At 60.0% G+C, this 16,905-nt stretch overlaps 1 protein-coding gene across 2 annotated transcripts; it reads right to left on the bottom strand.

The window, feature by feature from the left end:
• Nucleotides 1–358: 358 nt before the first annotated feature.
• Nucleotides 359–9,132, bottom strand: DDX59 (DEAD-box helicase 59). Of its 2 annotated transcripts, none has more exons than XM_045817800.1 (8): nt 8,312–9,132; nt 6,586–7,388; nt 5,659–5,826; nt 5,039–5,128; nt 4,483–4,734; nt 3,387–3,539; nt 2,754–2,882; nt 359–827 (listed from the first exon to the last, which is right to left on the bottom strand). In XM_045817800.1, the coding sequence occupies exons 2-8, from the start codon at nt 7,375–7,377 to the stop codon at nt 564–566; spliced, it is 1,848 nt and encodes a 615-aa protein (XP_045673756.1). In that variant the 5' UTR covers nt 7,378–7,388; nt 8,312–9,132; the 3' UTR covers nt 359–563. The 2 variants fall into 2 exon arrangements, with proteins under 2 accessions (XP_045673756.1, XP_045673763.1); XM_045817807.1 differs by lacking the exon at nt 8,312–9,132 and adding an exon at nt 7,758–8,281.
• Between the last annotated feature and the right edge of the window lie 7,773 nt (nt 9,133–16,905).

The raw sequence follows: 16,905 nt of genomic DNA on the forward strand, positions 1-16,905 counted from the left end.
CAAGACCCCACAACAGCGCTGGCAAAGCAGCGTGAGCCCAGTGACGGGCCTTCGGCAAACTGCTCGGGTTCAGCAGGAAACCGATGCACGTCTTCCGAGCCGCCGAGAAGAACCACCGGGAATACAAGAAACTGCAAACTTACCTCGTGAAGGGAGCGCTTCCCGTTTCTCCACGCTTCCCCCCCGCACCGCTCTCCCTCGCGCCCCTCCCTCCGGCGAGGAGCCCAGCGCCAGCGTCCGGGCGGGACAGTGGGGGCGCCGAGCGAAGGGGCCCCCTTCCTGCGCACACGCCGCGCCGCACAGGCTGCTGGTTCTGACCGTCGCTCCGAGGAACGAAACACTGTGTTTTACTCAGCAATTCGTTTTCTGGTGTCCTTTTTAATTTACGAGCATTTGAGAAAAATAAATATAATACTGCCGTATAAATTTGATATTCTGTTAAAAAACGTAAGGGTGTTTTATTTCGTGTCCTCGCCCGCAGAGAAGGACATACAGAAATTCGCCGATGGCACCCACGGCGCGTGCTTGGGCAGGGTGACCCCCGGTAACCGGGGTGACGGGGGTCACCTGGCAGTGTGAGTCTTGTCGTGCCTCCGGATGATGTCCATGAGGTTGGCGCCGGTGACCAGGCGGCTCTGGGCCTGCCGGTCCCGCTGCTGCTCCCTCCGCTGCTGCTCGCGCAGGTAGGGGGACTGCAGGAGCTGCGGGGGCAGCAGCGACCCCGTGGGCTCCACCCGCTTCGCCAGGTCCCAGAAGAGGCGCCGGGAGCTGTTGTTGACGAAGGTGATGGCCGTCCCGCGCTGGCCCAGCCGGCCCACTCTCCCCACCTGCAACGAGAAGCGCGGGGCTGTTCAGAGCATCCAGGGTGCGACCACACGCAGTGAGAGTCGGCACTGTTTGTGACACCCCCGTTCCCTTCACGTGTGTGCAAGTGTGTGCACACGCGTGTGGGCCTGGGAACGGGCGGTGACTGCTGCGGGGCGGGTGTGGGGTTCTCCGAGGGGTGACGAGAAGCCTCTGACTCTGGCCGCGGTGACAGCAGCACAACGTGACAACGACCCCGAACACCGCACCACCGCACGGCACATGCTCGGTCGGCGAACGGCGAGGGACGTGAACAGGCCCGTGCGGACTTTGTTCGGGGTGTTTTACATCTCACTGCGCGGCTGTCGAAGGCTAACTGTCACGGTCCCCCAACTCTACAAGACAGAAAGAAGCCCCCACCCCCCGAGTCACAAAGCAGACTTGGGAAAAGCCATCACAGGGTGAACGCCGGCGTCCTTGACCCGGCCGGCCGGCACCCAGGAAGCTACTCCGAAAGGAAGAGCCGCGTCAGGAGCACGGCGAGCAGCACGACCCTGGGGACCCTGCCGGTCCCTCGGTGGGGGGTCTGCTGGCCGCAGGGCGCTCGCACGCCCCCACCCCCAGCAGCCGGCAGAGCGGACAGGTGGAAGCGTCAGGGAGCCCCGAGCGCGGCGCCCGTCCACAGGGCGGGCACTCACACGTGTCAGCATGCACCCCGCCACGCGGTGTCTGCGACACGCTCCGTGGAGAGGCCCAGGCCCACCGCAGGCACACGCACGTGCCCGTGTGACACGCGCAGACACACGTGCTCGTCTTTTCTGCGCTGTGAGCCCGGGGGTCCCCCACGGGAAGAGGCCCGCTTCCCCTCTGCCGCCCCCGCCCTCTGTGTTGTGTGTGAGTGCGAGTGTGTGTGCACTGTGGTTACTGACACAGACACACGCACGCCGGCATGCGGGCACACCGCCGGGAGGCCTGAGGTCCCCACGTGTGTCCCCTGCCCCAGGCCACCGCAGAGTGACAGCGCAGCGCCCTGCCCTGAGAGTGACGGGAAACCGCAGGGCTGGCCCGGGGGCAGCCGGACAAGGCTAGAGAATTGCACCAGCACGCTCCCCGGGGGACACCTCGGCGATCTCCAGCACTGTGATGTTTTGGAAAGATCCCCACCCTGAACCACTGCACATTCTTGGAAGCTGACGACGTCCCAGCCGGTTATGGGATGGCAGGCAGAAGGGGCGGGACGGGGGTTGGGGGAGGGGGTACAGTGACAGTCTCCAGTCTCAGCGCAAGTCACCGGGACAACTCTGAACAAAGGCAGGAGAGCGTCTCCCGGGCAGCCCAGCGCAGCGGGCAGCAGCGCTGCCCCCGAGGACACCGGAGACAGGCTTTCCCCGAACGGCCCGAAAGCGATGCCGCGGCAGCAGGGCCGGGGCGGCGGGGAGGCCGCAGGCGCTGAGAGCGGGCTCTGTTTCTGCGCGAAACAGGAGCCCGGGCCGGCCCCTCTGGCAGCGACCGGAGAAGCTGCTTCAGAAGGGAGACTGGAGCGGACACGGGTACGGGCAGGCAATGGGGACAGGTTCCTGGAAAAACAAGCACTTTCACGGGTTCGCCTTGTTCTGGCCAGAGGCAGCAGCTTGAAACAAAGCCCCTTTTTTTTTCTGATGATAAAAGCCACTGGACATGCTCGCTGAAGGAAATGAGAAATAGGAAATAAAGAAACCAAACACCAGTAACTTGCAAACATTTAGCTAACATTTCAGGTTATTGTTTCTTACTAGGCTTTAATGCATTTAAGGCAGAGCGTTTTTAAAAACAAAACTTGGTTTATATGCATATATACCTAAGCAGAAAGAATCAATTTCTGCGTCCATTACAGATCTTTCCCTTCTCTCTCTCACACTGACCGCGCCGCGCCCAGGGAACGGCGCCGCGCCGACACCGAGAGCCCTCACCTGGTGCACGTACTCGTCCATGCTCGAGGGCATGTCGAAGTTCACAACCAGCCGGACCCGGACCAGGTCCAGCCCTCGTCCCAGGACCCCCGTGCTCACCACCACCTCGTGGTCTCCGTCCAGTAGGCCCTTCGCAGGGAAGCAAGAGAACACGGTCTTCAGGGAGTGTCCCACGTGGCTTCACAGAACCGGACGGCCCTCCCCTCTGACCCCCCTTCCACGTCCTGCAGCACCTTTCCCGGACTCGAGGCTCAGTGCCCCGCACGGGAGACGCCGAGTCCCTCCCGAGCCCCCGCGTGAGCGAGCTCCTCACGCGCTCAGGCAAAGCTCCGTCGGAGGGGGGCTCCACCCCGCCCCAGGCCACGCGGACCGGACCGGCGTGAGGCAGGGGGCTTCCGAGTCCGCCAGCTCTCCGGCAGACGGCCCCTGGGGGCGGGGCGGGGCGGCAGCTCCCAGCCACAAGAGCCAGTGACAGGTGCAGCTCGCTGTGGTCACCACCACCCTCCAGCTCTCGGTGGTTAAAGAAAGGTCTGCTCCAGACACCAGCAGGAGGCACGGAGTCTTGTGTGACAACGAGACCCTCGCAAGCAGAGCTGCAGGAAAAAGGGACGGAGACGGCGCCGCGCGCCCGACCTGCACGATGCGCCTCCGCTCGGCCTGGGGCTTCTCCGCGTGCACGGACACGCTCTTCAGGCCCGTGACCTTGCCCACCGCCTCGCTCAGCAGGTCCGCGCCCAGCCTGCAGCCCACGAACACCAGCACGGGCGGCCGGAAGAGCTTCTTGTCCTGGGGACGAGAGCGCGCAGTTAGACTTGCGCGGGGACGCGACCGACCGCGGCCGGTGCTTCTGGGGGCGTCAGCGCGGCTTCAGTGGCGAGCGTCGGCGCCAGCGGGTTAGTGACGCCATTCGGGGGGAAACGGCACATTCCGAAGTGAGTGTTTCATTGAAAATGCACAGAAACAGGAGCCAAACAGGCCACTGCCCTTCTACGGCAAAAAGGATTTGTAAACATTTAAGTGCAATTAAAAATTTTAAATACGCCCTGGCTGGCGTAGCTCAGTGGATTGAGCGCGGGCTGCGAACCAAAGCATCGCAGGTTCGATTCCCAGTCAGAGCACATGCCTGGGTTGCAGGCCACGGCCCCCAGCAACCACACATTGATGTTTCTCTCTCTCTCTCTCCCCGCTCCCTTCCCTCTCTAAAAATAAATAAATAAATATTTTTAAAAAAAGTAAATCTTTAAAAAAATTTTAAATACTGTTCACAATAAAAACAAAAAAAGGAATGACAAATACTGTTCACAAGGCAACGCAAACCGCACTTTAAATCACCCGTGCTTGCCGACCCACTCACCCCAGACTGCTGTCTAGCTCAGCCACTGGCAAAAGTTCTGTTTCTCAAGACGAACTAGCCGAGAAACAGTTTGTCCTCCCCTTACACATAAAACCGCTAAAAACGTTCGAAACAAAAAAGAACTATTCTTCAGGAACCACCCCGACACTCCGACGCCTCTCTGCAGCGAGGAGAGGCCCGCGCTGCACCCCCACGGCGTGTGTCCTCCAGTGAAAACGTCGGTGGTCCACACAGAACCCCGAGTCGGGCACAGCAGCCGAACCCCCGACAGTGGAGCCGGACCCCCGAAGCCGCCCCGCACGCCCCCCCCCCAGGGCCGGGGAGACGCACAGACAGACGGGCCCTGCAGACGGGGCCGGCCGCCCTCCCACTCACGTTCAGGACCTCGAACAGCTTCTTCTTCTTGGCGGGCTCCTCCACCCACAGCACGATCTGCCGCACGTGGGCGCCGGGCAGGTTTGGGGCGCCAGCGGCGACCCTCACGGGCTCGCGCAGCAGCCGGCCGGCGAGCTGCTCTATGCTGGCGGGGATGGTGGCCGAGACCAGGATGGTCTGGCGGCCGCGCGGGACGCGCTCCAGGACGTCCAGCACCTGCTGCTGGAAGCCCATCTTCAGCATGGTGTCCGCCTGCAAGGGAGCCGTCTCACCGTCCGCCTGCGCGGGCACGGACACCCCCGTGGACGCGGCGCGGCCGAGTCGGAGTCTGCTGGCCCCGAGGAACCGCGACCGCTGCGGCTCCCCGTCACGCCCGCACCCACCGGGGCCTGGCTGCGGTCTGCACCTCGAGAGCCCGAGCCCGGCCCTCAGAAAAGACCCTCCATCCTCCCCTTCGGGGGGAGACGCCCGGACACACAACGCAGCCGTGTGACGGAACGCGCCTTTCCTGAGCCCCACGGCGCTGCGTGACCCCGTCTCTACGCGCCGTACTCACTTCGTCCACCACCACAATCTTCACGCCGCAGAGCTGGACGGAGCTCTGCTTCACGACGTCCAGGAGGCGGCCGGGGGTCGCTATGACAACCTGAAGGGAGGGGGGAGGCGAATGAAAACATTACCAAGCGGGCTGGAAGTCTGGTGAGGGACAATTCAGTGTGCAAGTTCCCCCCCCAGGACACTGTGCACACACACAGGGAAAAATAAGCTCGAGAGAACTTGGCAGATCCTCTCGTGGGGTCCGCCAGGTTCTGCAGCTGCGTGGGGGTCGCACAGGATAACGTCCCTGTTCGTAGGCCTCCCACGCTCGAGTGTACGAGCTCCGGACCCTTCCACAAATCCCGTGTTTCTGAGAGTCGCCTCCTGAACCGTCGTCAGGGTGACACAAGCCACCCTGTGGCTGCAGGAGCAGACGTGATGATCACGTGGCACCTGTGTGAACACCCAGCAGCTCCTGGCACCAACACGCCCCGATAGACAAGTTCTTCCCTTCCCTACACAGAACGAACTCTACAAAAACGACGCGTGGCAGGAACTCAGGGGCCGTCTAAAGTCACTCAGGAACCCCTCTCCAGGCAGGAGCCCCGAGGCCGTGCCGCCCCGAGAGCCGGCGCTCACCTTGACGCGCTGCCGCAGACGGTGCAGCTGGGGCGGCAGCGGCAAGCCCCCGACCAGGAGCGCGGTCTTCATGCGGGGCAGGCCGCGCATCAGCTCCTGGGCCTGCCTCTCGATCTGCATGGCCAGCTCCCGCGTCGGGGTGAGGATGAGCGCCGAGGGGCCCGTGCTCTGCCAGGGTGGGAATGAGGTTCAGAACGGCGGCCGCCCGTCCCTGCGGCTACGGGCCAGCTCTTCAGAGCTTCCACGAGCCGGCCCTCCCGCCCGCCGGTGCCCGTCAGCCCGTCTGCCCGCCTGGCGGTGAGCCCTCCCGCCTCCCGCCCACTGCAGAGTCCATCCAAGAAAACCGCGCTGGAGAGAACCACGTCTCCCACGACACAGGCAGACTCCGCGAGCCGAAGGCCCAGGCCCAGGTGAGACGTCTACAATGACCAAGGGAGGACCGCAGAAACCCTCATGCAAACTCTGCGATACTCCTCAAGGGGCCGTGAAGAGCTAGGTCAAGGCTGACTGCCTGCCCTTGACCTCCTCCCCTCTTGGATTCCTTGTGGATTCGCTTCTTTGTCCAAAGAACTTACTTGCGTGCACACCCACCTGACTTGCTGCCCATCGCCCTGTCTCGGCCCCGCGGGAAACATCACCCGAATCCTGGCCGTCGGGTGCTTTATTTTTTTCTCACATTGTCTTCCCCTACTGTTTGGTTTTTCAAATGTGTTAGAAAGGACACATTTTGTGAGGAGAGCCATTTTTGAGACCTTCAGTAAAGACCTTTTGTTCTGCATCACGTAAGAAAATATTCCTTAGAATTATGCTTTTCAGACACATTACTAACTTCTAAATATTCAGTTTCCGTCGGCAACCTGAGTGTGGTTGAGCGTAAAAGCTGCTAAGTACCTCCCTTGTTTCCGAGAAGGGTCCACTTGAACTTACCTCCACCAAAGCTCGGGTGATCACGGGAAGGAGAAAGGCAGCTGTCTTCCCAGAGCCCGTGTCGGCACTGGCCAGGATGTCCCTCCCCAGGAGCCCCACGGGGGTCATCTGCATTTGGATGGGGGTTGGCACTTCATAGCCCGAGGCCTTCAGGTTGAGGTTCAAGGCCTCGGGGAAACCACAGTGCTCAAAGTCAATGATGGGCCTGGCAACATCCTGCCCTTGAACTGAAATTCCCAGCTGCTGTCTAAGGTTCTCCACCTGGTCCTCCTGAAGGCTCGCGATAAAGGGGTGCTCTTTATACACGTATGGCAGGGGGAGCGGGGGCTCGGGCTGCGAGCCAGCACCCTGCGGGCAGCCACCTGCGGCCGCCCCCTCCTCCCCCCGAACCTGCAGCAGGTGTTTCGCTTTGCACTCCAGGCTGCACACGTCCTCATCTGTGTCGTCACAGATGTACTCCCCGTAACGGCCACAGACCACACACACAGGTTCCCCGGGCTCCGCCCAGCGCTGCGTCTTGGAAAACGACTTAACAGGCTCCTCAGACAAACGGCTGTCCGAGGCACCCCGCCCGGGTCCCGCCTGTGGACTGGGGCGGGGACACGGTTCCGCACCGCGCCTGTCGCCGGCTGCGGCTTCTTCTGCAACTCGGGCATCAGCTGGGTGACCGGGACCACTGCCTTCGTCGCGCCGGAGGCCTTCTGGCCCTGGCTTCGCTTTCTTGGCCGCACTGCCGCCTCTGCCGTCCTCCTGAGCGTTCCTCTTGACGGCGAGAGACCGCGGAACAAACATCCTGCAATACGCTGTGGAGGCAATCACATAGTGAGACTCCTCTTACCTGCCATCAAGCTCAAGTATCAAGTGCCAGGTGGCTCTCCTGGAGTCAGCCTCAGGGGCCCAGGGAGAGCGTCGTGACAACACCGTTATCAAGCTACTCTTCCATTCACCACTCTCTGCCCAGAAGACAGAATCCTTTCCTGTGCACATGCGTGTGCACGAGCACACACCCACACGGGCACACAGCCTACTGCTGCTTGCTGGCTGCTTGCACTCTGAAAGAGCGTACTAGGGAAATGGTAGTAAATCCTGTTGCCTTTTCACAAAACAGGGCCTCCCTGTTTCACAAGCCATACCTCCCAACGGGAATCTTTACAACCAAAACCCCCACGCACAGAGGAAAATGCTACTTCGACCCAGTGAGTAACAGCGACGGCGCTGGGGTGTCCAAGCCCGGTGCTTAGTGCTTCACGTGCTACCCGCCCTTCGCGGGTGTAGTAGACATTATGCTGTGTCGAGCCTTAGCCCAGACACGCGCGTCCGTGGAGGACACCGGCCACGCGGACACCGGGGGCTCGCGGGCTCCCTCCGCGCTGGGGCCGGCCGGATTCCGCGGTGCCCGCCGTCACCAGACACGTCTGTGCGGCCCAGGGCAGTGGCTGGGAAAGAAGACCTTCCACCCCACTCGGGGACCCACAAATACACAGTTTTCTCCAAAGTCGGTCTCAGGACAACTGCCCGATTCCAGCGAAACGCAGCTGCGGGTCTGCAACTGCTACCCTAAGGCTCCGGGGAGGGAGGCGCTCTGTTGGGTGCACTAAGGGCCGGCGACGCGGTCCCCCAAGGCCCACAGAAGCCGGCCCCCACGGTCGCCACACCGCCTTCCCGCCGCCGCCCCTCCACGCCTCCACCCCGGCCTCCCAGACCCTCCCCAGCGCCCAGCCCTCACCCGGGCCGCGGCCCCGCGCCCAGAGCGCCTGCGCGTCACGGAGGCCCGCGCCCAGAGCGCCTGCGCGTTACGGCGGCTGGGCACCCAGGACGCCTGCGCATCACGGGGCTGCTAGGAGACGGGCCGGGAGGGGCACTGGGCAGGGTGAGCGGGAACGCCCATCCCAGGGCCGCGGTCTAGGGCCCGGGGCCCAGAAGAGGCGGAGTCCCGAGCCGCCGGGCCCGCCGCGTCTCCTGCAGCGCGGAGCCTACTCCCCGCTAAGCGCCGGACGGGGCTTCCGGCCGTCAGGCTCGGCCTCGCCGCGGCTGGGAGGGGCGAGCGGAAGAGAAGCCCCTTCTCCAGCTTTTGGGAGGGAAGGCGGAGCCAGGAGGGGGCGGGGCCAGGGAGAGGCGGGGCCTCAGCCCGGCGCGCTGTCCACGCCCCCTTCCCGGCTCCCCGCCGGAGGCAAAGCTCGGATCCGGATTCTGGCTGGAAGGCTCGCGGGGAGGGGCGGGTGTGGGGATCCTGCTGGAACAATTGACGCGATGGCGTGGGCCGGGCTGGTGAAAAAGAGTCAGACGGCCCCAAAGGGCGGAAGGGGCGGCGCGGGGCCTGGCAGTCTCCTGGAGTGGGAAGTCTGCGGGCGAAGGGAGGGGCGCGGCCCCGGAGGCCTGGACGCCGTCCTGCTGCCTCTGGCCGGCAGAATGGCTCTAAAATTAAACAGGACGTTTCATGTGGCATGTGTGCTGTACCGGGCGGTGTTTCCGCCATTGCCACACCCATCGCGACACGCAAAGGAAGAAGAACGCAGCCACAGCTCCTGCGCCGCTCTGCTGCGCAGCCCCCCGGGCCACGCGCGGGCCACGCGTGCGTGTAACGGGCAGGGGGACGAGGCTGATGGCTTAGGAGATACCTTCCTGTGCCTTCAGTATTTTTAGATAGTCTCAGCCCAACACTTGATGCATACGAAATAATACATTGACTATAAACGTTTTAAAGCACACTAATACAAAGTGACGGTTTGTGACCGCGCCACGTTATTAATGTCACCCGCGTTCACGCGCACTGGGGTTCTGCTGCTTCCCTCAGCCGCTGTGCTGGGCTTGGTCTGTCTCTCCGCCTCGTTTTTAGGAGTTTCGGGGGTGGTTGGATACATTCCCAAATGCTACCTTGTTTCGTTTTCCTCCTTTTTGACCTTTGTAAAAATGACACGTGTATACCCTTGCCATTCAGCGAGTGTCTGACTCACAGGCGCGAAGTGCGAGCGCGACCATTTGTTCTGCTGCAGTTGCCTTGTGTGGCGTCATCTGTCCACCTCCCTGCGGACACTGGGGTTGTCGCCAGTGTATTCTTATTACGAGAGGCAAACTCACCGTGAAGCTAATGAAATGTGAGCATCAGGGCCGCTCCCTCCCATGGACCCCTTGGCAGTGGTTCACGTGGTTGTGTATTTTTGTGAGCTCTGCGGAGGGAACGTATCTGAGCCACAGCGGATGAGGGCTGCTTTCTGCCCTCACTCCGTCAGCGCCTCTCCCCCCGGGGGGTGCAGACGGAGGCTGCAGGCGTCTGGGGGCCCCGCCGAGGGGGGTGGGTTGGGGATGCACTTACTACTCTGACTCCAGTGGAATGCATTAGCGGGGTTCACAGTCTGTGCATGTTAGGCCGTTGTCCTGCACCCCACGGCAGGAAGGTGCGGGGACAGACGTCTTATCAGCATGTGACAGTGTCCCACGGCACGCAGCCCTGGACAGCGTGCATGCTGGGGGAGAAGCCGTTTGAGATGTGGGGGCTAGAGGCCGGTCTGTAAAAGTTCGCTGGGTATGTGAGGTCGTAGGCAGGGCACGCAGCTCTGAGCAATGACCAGCCAGGTGGAAGGCTTCTTGGGAATGTACTCACGGCCGCGTGATTACACACGCACTGCCCTTTTTCACACACAAAAAATATATCAGACTCCATGAGTTGGTAGGTCACAAACCTGTTACAAAACTTCAGTGAGTCTGGATGCGAAGACACATGTTTTTCATGAATGTTCATAACAAAAAGATGTTCAACGAACTGTGCTAGGAGAAATTTCATCAGTTGTTCCAATAATGTCATTCAGAGCAATTTTTTCCTCCCCATCCAGGATCCAGTCCAAGATCCTTTCGCTTTCTTTATTTCTGCACTAATTTCCCTTTAAATTTTTCTTTTAGATATGTTTACTGACTTTAGGGGGAGAGGGAGAAACGTTGATGTGAGAGAGAAACACTGGTTGCTTCCCGTACGTGCCCTGACCAGGGATCACACGCACAACCTAGGTGTACGCTCTTACCGGGAATTGAACCCCCAGCCTTCTGGTGTGTGTGGGGGACGATGCTCCAGCCCACTAGTCCACCCGACCAGGGCTGCTGTAACTTTTAAGGAGTAAAAAAGTTCTTAAGTTTAACGTAGTCCAAGCAAGGGTCGTGGTTTCAGCCACCATTTGTAGCATGCCTGGCACTTCCCGGCCCCCAGGAAACCTCAGAAGTCAGTCCCACGACCGTGCGTTCCGGCTCTCAGCGGCCTTCTCCCGGGAGACCTGGGGCTTGGCCGTAGACACTCACATTCACCTGCGGAAAACTCGTCAGTGCTTACATGTGGGATGCTTCGCTCTTAACGCGCAGCCTACCGAGTCGCGGCTCACCTCGGCACGCGCTCGGGGAGTGCTGGGGGGGCCCGGGATGGGACATCCAGGCTGGGATGGGACATCGGGGCCTGGGATGGGACACCAGGCCTCCACCTCCCGGGTCAGCAAGTCAGAGCTCAGGGCCTGTGCCTCTTCCCCCCCCCCCCCATGTACTCTTTCATCAAGAGCTCAGGTTCGAATTCCCGATTAGGTGTCCGTCACAAGAGCGCGGCGTGGTCAAAACCTCAGCGGCCGTGTTCCTCCCCTGAAGTCTTCGCCGACTGACGGGCATGATGGTCCCCTCTGCGTGGCGGGGCCGCGGGACGCCTTACCTGAAGTGGCTCACGTGGAAACCACAGAGGCGTCCCGAGTTCCTTCCTAGCCTGCGTGGTGCTCTGCGGCAGGGAGGGACAGGAAGACGTGCGGGTGACTCAGCGAGATGAGAGCCGGGGCCTCCGTAATCCTGCACGACCCTCCCGAGGGCCCGCCTGAGGCCGTGCGTCAGGCAGGAAATGCCGTAACTATGCAGGCCGACCTGCCCGTCCGTCACTCTCAGGTTGAGACACGAACACAAATAAAAATGCCTATCATTCTTTCACCCGGGCACCTCCGGGCTCACACCTAGTGCTGGTTTACAGCCGCGCCTCCCTCTCGTGGTGTGGGAGGCTTGGGAAAGCCGTGTGGATGTTCGTGCCGGGGAGACCCACACACAGAGCGATAGCATTCGAGGGCCACTGATCTTTTTCCCCCACGCCATCATCGGAAGGTCCCAGACCCCTGCCAGGACCTTACCACCCTCGCCTTTGGTCCCTGTTCCTGACAAATAGTGTGACGAGGCCTTCACGTTCCAAACTCTGAATTACGTGCTCCTCCGACAGCTCCATGGGCTCTACCGCACGGCCGGCTGGGAACAGGACGATGAACCAGAAAAACAGGCTCCGCTCTCGCCCGAGCTTCCCGCAGGGGAGGGCAGATGCCCCAGGGTGTCACAGGACACACGGGGCGGCACATGCACCAGACACGGTGGTGGGGGGTGTGTTTGGAGGACACGACAAGGACACGGAGGTCCAAAGGCCGAACAGGAGTTGAGATGAGTGACACAGGACAGAGAGGGGAGAAGGGCTCCGGGAAAGTGGGGCGCGTCCGAGGAACTGCCCGAGATGGGGAGTGAGCCTGCTCAGGGCGGGTTATGCGGGTGTTGACACACGGCCCCCAGACCTCAGCAGCGTCTGACCACGAAGGTTTCTCTCACCCAGGTGGCCGCGTGGAGAAGTGGTCCTCGGGGGTGAAAGTGCAGGGAGGAGCAGAGGCAGTCCTCCCGGCTGGAGAAGGCGGTGGCGGCCGGAGCTAAGGCAGCGGGGGTGGGGACAGGGAGACAGAGCCACGGGCAGGTGGCAGCTGACCCGACGGACATGGGCCTGGAAGAGGGGTCAAGGATGGACACCAGCGCGGCCTACGCCCTGAGGCCCTCCACTCGCCACAGAGCACCGTGAAGCCGAAGGCTCTTACAGCCACGGATTTAACGCAGCGGCACAATGAACATTTTACTGTGAGTGACTGTAGAAATGTCTTCCTGTGCGTCTCCAGCACATTACAGACACGATGGCCTCTGTGGTCAACGCTATTCCTTCTGCCCAAACCCCAAGCACAGACAATGTTCACCGAGGCGCACGGTTCTCAGCAGGGGGGCCTCTGAGATGCCGCACGAGGAGGTGCCTCGCTAAGACTGTTCTGCAGCTCTGCACGCGCCCTGAAACGGGGGCTTGCGGGGATGTCCTCTGGGGGTGGGAAGGACAGGCTGGTACTGAGCTACAGAGCCCGGCCCTGCTTCTGTGCACCGTAGCAGAGTCGGGCACACACAGGTCCCCAGCGGAAAACGAGGTCGGGTGCCCGCCTCGCTCCACACACAGAAATTAACTCAAAACGGTAGACTTGAATGTCAGAGCTGACACGTAAAAAACTCTCAGAAGAAAACCTGGGAGCGATCTTCATGGCCTTGGGGTAGGCAAAGCCTTCTTAGTTATAAAACCTAAGGGCAAAAGGAAAAATGGATACATTTAAAACTTTTGTGCTAGATACAACACCATCAAGAAGTGAGAGGACAACCCACAGAATGAGAGAAGTTGAAATTCATGTATCTACCTGATAAGGGTCTAGTATCCAGAATATATAAAGAAGTCCTACAACTCAACAATTAAAAAAAAAAAACAACAGCTTTTAGCCCTGGCTGGCGTAGCTCAGTGGATTGAGCATGGGCTGCAAACCAAAGTGTCCCAGGTTCGATTCCCAGTCAGGGCACATGCCTGGGTTGCAGGCCATGACCCCCAGCAACCTCACATTGATGTTTCTCTCTCTCTCTCTCTCTCTCTCTCTATCTCTATCTATCTCCCTCCCTTCCCTCTCTAAAAATAAATAAAGTCTTAAAAAAAGAAAATAACTTTTAAAAAAAGTTTTTAAAAGGGCAAAGGATTCAAATGGACATTTGTCCTCCGAAGATATACAAATAGCCAACACATACGTGCAAAGTTACTCAGCATCATTGGCTATCAGGGAAATGCAAATGAAAACCACAATGAGATAGCACTCCGCACTAGTTAAGGTAGCTTTTAAAAACCAGACCGACAATAACAAGTGCAGGCAAGGAGGTGGACAAATTGGGACCTTTGTGGACTGCTGATGGGAACACAAGATGCTGAAGCCATTTGGAAAGCATCTGGCAGCTCCTCAAAATATTAAACCCAGAATTACCGTGTGACCCAGAAACGCCACTCCTAAATTCCTAAGAGAATCAAAACCAGCATCAAACAAACACGTGCACATCAGTATCCACGGCTGGGTCACTTGTGACAGCAAGTGGAAACAATGCAAGGCCCATTGCTGGTGGGTGAGGAAAGCATGCTGAGTAACAATGTAGCACTGGGAATGAGGCCCTGGCACGCGCCACAGCTGGGTTATCGATTGAAAAGAGCCAGCTGAGCGGAGGAGGTCGGGCACCCACTGAGGTTTCATTGATAGGAAACATCCAGAACAGGCAAATGTTTAGACAATGTGAGCAGTTGTTCAGGGCCGGAGGGGGAGCACATGTGGCAGGAAAAACGAGGAGTGACAGCCAGTGGGTTTTTTTGGGGGGTGACAAAACGTCCTAAGTGGTGCTGTGGTGATGGTGTGGACAGCCCAGTGAACGCTGAAGACTGAAGAACACTGACCTGTACACTTGGAATGGGTGAATCGCATGGTGTGTGGGTCTCAGTAAGGCTTTTAAATAACACTTTTAAAGGAACTGGTTTTGGATGGTGGGCCTTTTGTTCGCCGATATCTCCCACAGAGAACAAGTGCTTCTACTTGTAAGAAGAAGAAACAAAGTTATCGGTGTCGATGGTCTATCTGCATGAGGTCACTTCTCAGAACCGTGTCCAGGTCCGCGGGGCGGAGACCACTGAGGACCACTGAGGGAACTTCCTGCGGTTTCCGGCGTCTCCCACGGCTCTCTACTGTAAAATACAGGAAGTTTTATTTTTTCCTCCCCACAGCCAAATCCGTGGGCGTTTCTATTTTTTTCATTGCGTGTGGTGATTCATTTCAGGCTGAACGCCTTTCCATTTTTGACGCTGCATTGTTCGCTGCCTCCCCAGAACCTTCTGTACTTGCACGTCCCAGTTTGGGGGGGGGGGCACGTGGTGTGTGGCTTCCCCGGCGGGGCCCAGCCCTTCTTCCATCCCCTCCAGCAGACGGTGCCCCCCCGCTCCGTCCCACTGCCCCCCCGACTGGTCGTCGCCCCGTTAGAGTCTCGTCATGGTGACAGACCGAAGCAACAATGGATGTGTGTTGCAAAAAAAAAAAAAATCTTACATTTCAACTTGATGGTGTAACAACATACTTTGGGAATTTAAATTATTATGTTAAAATAGATTGTAAAGAGTCTAAAAGATGATATAAAACCATTGTAAAGAATTGGGATTTTTGTCTGAATTGTAGCATCTGTTAACATGTTGATTAATTACTTTATTGTGGGGGGTGGGGCGCTGGATCAACTCCCATCAGGAAGGTTTGATGGAAGAATTAAAATAATTCTTCAAGCCCTGGCTGGCGTAGCTCAGTGGATTGAGCATGGGCTGTGAACCAAAGTGTCGCAGGTTCGATTCCCAGTCAGGGCACATGCCTGGGTTGCAGGCCATGACCCCCAGCAACCGCACATTGATGTCTCTCTCTCTCTCTTTCTCCCTCCCTTCCCTCTCTAAAAAAATAAATAAATAAAATCCTTAAAAATAATAATTCTTCAGAACCAAGTAGGCCATCTGACCAGGCCACAGACGTCAGTGAATGCGCCACTAGGACACGACAGAGACCCGGCACCACCGTCGCGCACTCCGCTTCCGGAACGGCCGCCTCGCCTGGGCCCGGCTCCGGGGACTCTTTCCCGCGGGCACGACTCAGTGACTGACACTCCTGGGGATGTAAGAGCCCGGAGCCGGGTCCTGATGGAGGGTTCGGCCTTCCATCTTCCCGGAGTGGGGGGGGGGCGTAAATAAGTTCAAAAGGCATCACCCGACGTCTTTCCTCATCTCCCAGCTCCTTCCCCAGGAAGCCAAGCCCCCCCTCACCCCGACAGACCCCACCCTCGCCCTGGGGTTGTCACAAAGCTCCAACCCTCCTCCTCCTCACCGTGTGGAGCGAATCAGTGATTCGGAGTAAGAGAGAGAGTATCTGGTGGGACACAGAACCAACCAAACCACTTCCGAGTCCCTTAGAAGCGTCTGCACGAGAAGTCACTGAAGGACACCTTTGCGGGTTCCTGTGTGGTTCCTGCTCGTGGATAGCAGGAAACACGCACACGTGTGTTGTCCGCGTGGATGAGCGGGCGGTGCCGGTGCGGAGCGTTGCCCGGGAAGCCCCACGACCTGCCAGGGAAGAGGACAGGACAGGCTGCGGGTGTCCCCGCACGAGCCCCCGCGGGCGGGAGGGCCCAGAACCGCCCTGGAAACCAGGCGCTGCTCCTCTCTTTTCAGAGGCCGGCGCCGGCAGGAGCGCATTCCTGCCCGGTAACCTGCTTTGGTCCCCTCGCAAGCCTCCCGAGACTCTAATCAGCGAGGCCCTGCCCACGTCCCCTCCCCTGGGCGGAAATCCTTCGGGCCCCCGAGGAGACGAGAGCGGCTGACCCCCGGCGTCGGCGGGAGAGCCCCGCGTGTGCGCAGACTCTGGGACCAAAAGCTCTGCTTCGTGCTGAGCATCCCGACTCCTCTGACCCAGACACTGTCCACTGGGGGAGGGTTCACCCGCAGGGGACTTCTGCCGTCGCGGCTGGAGCGGGGAGTTCCGGGGGCAGAGGCCGGGCACCCCCCACAGCGCATGTGCACACACCGAAGACTCGCGCCCCCCCCCGTCCCCCCACCAGGCGGGTGGACACCCTCTGCTACTTGTCCCGGCCCAGCCGCTCAGCCGTGTGTCTCCCAGACCCTTCACCACCGTTCGAGTCTTCTTTGAACCTCGCCTTCAACTCACGCTGTCCCACGCAGCTTGGGGCTGCGAGCAGCCCATGGGCCTGGCCATTCCTGAGCACAAAGGACAAATGTCTTCGTAACTCCTTCAGTCGGGGACGCCGGTCAAGGGGTAGCCCACCCGGCGCATCCTGTGTGGAGGTTACTACAGACGCAGAGCCTCCCCGGGGGGCGGGGGCGACCACTGCTGAACGGAGGCCTGGGCTGCACCCGCTGCCGTTCTCCCCAAATGGGCCGCCGCTGCCTGGGGCTGGGGGACAGGGCGAGGGGGCGGGGGCGGGGCAGGGCCCGAGGGCTTCCCTGCGCCGTGCGTGCGTGGCCGGAGAGCCAAAGACACAGAAAACGGGCAGAGACAGAGAAGGCCCCGAGGCTTGCTCTCTGCAGAGAAAGGGCCCCCCACCCTCCCCGCCTTGCGCTGCACCTGAGGGCACTCACTCGAGGCCACTTTCGGTGACTTCTCAGACTTCTGCAGCTTC

Source organism: Phyllostomus hastatus, unplaced genomic scaffold, assembly GCF_019186645.2.
Source record: "Phyllostomus hastatus isolate PE091 unplaced genomic scaffold, TTU_PhHast_1.1 phas_contig_148, whole genome shotgun sequence".
In the NCBI taxonomy this organism is placed as follows: Eukaryota; Metazoa; Chordata; class Mammalia; order Chiroptera; family Phyllostomidae; genus Phyllostomus; species Phyllostomus hastatus.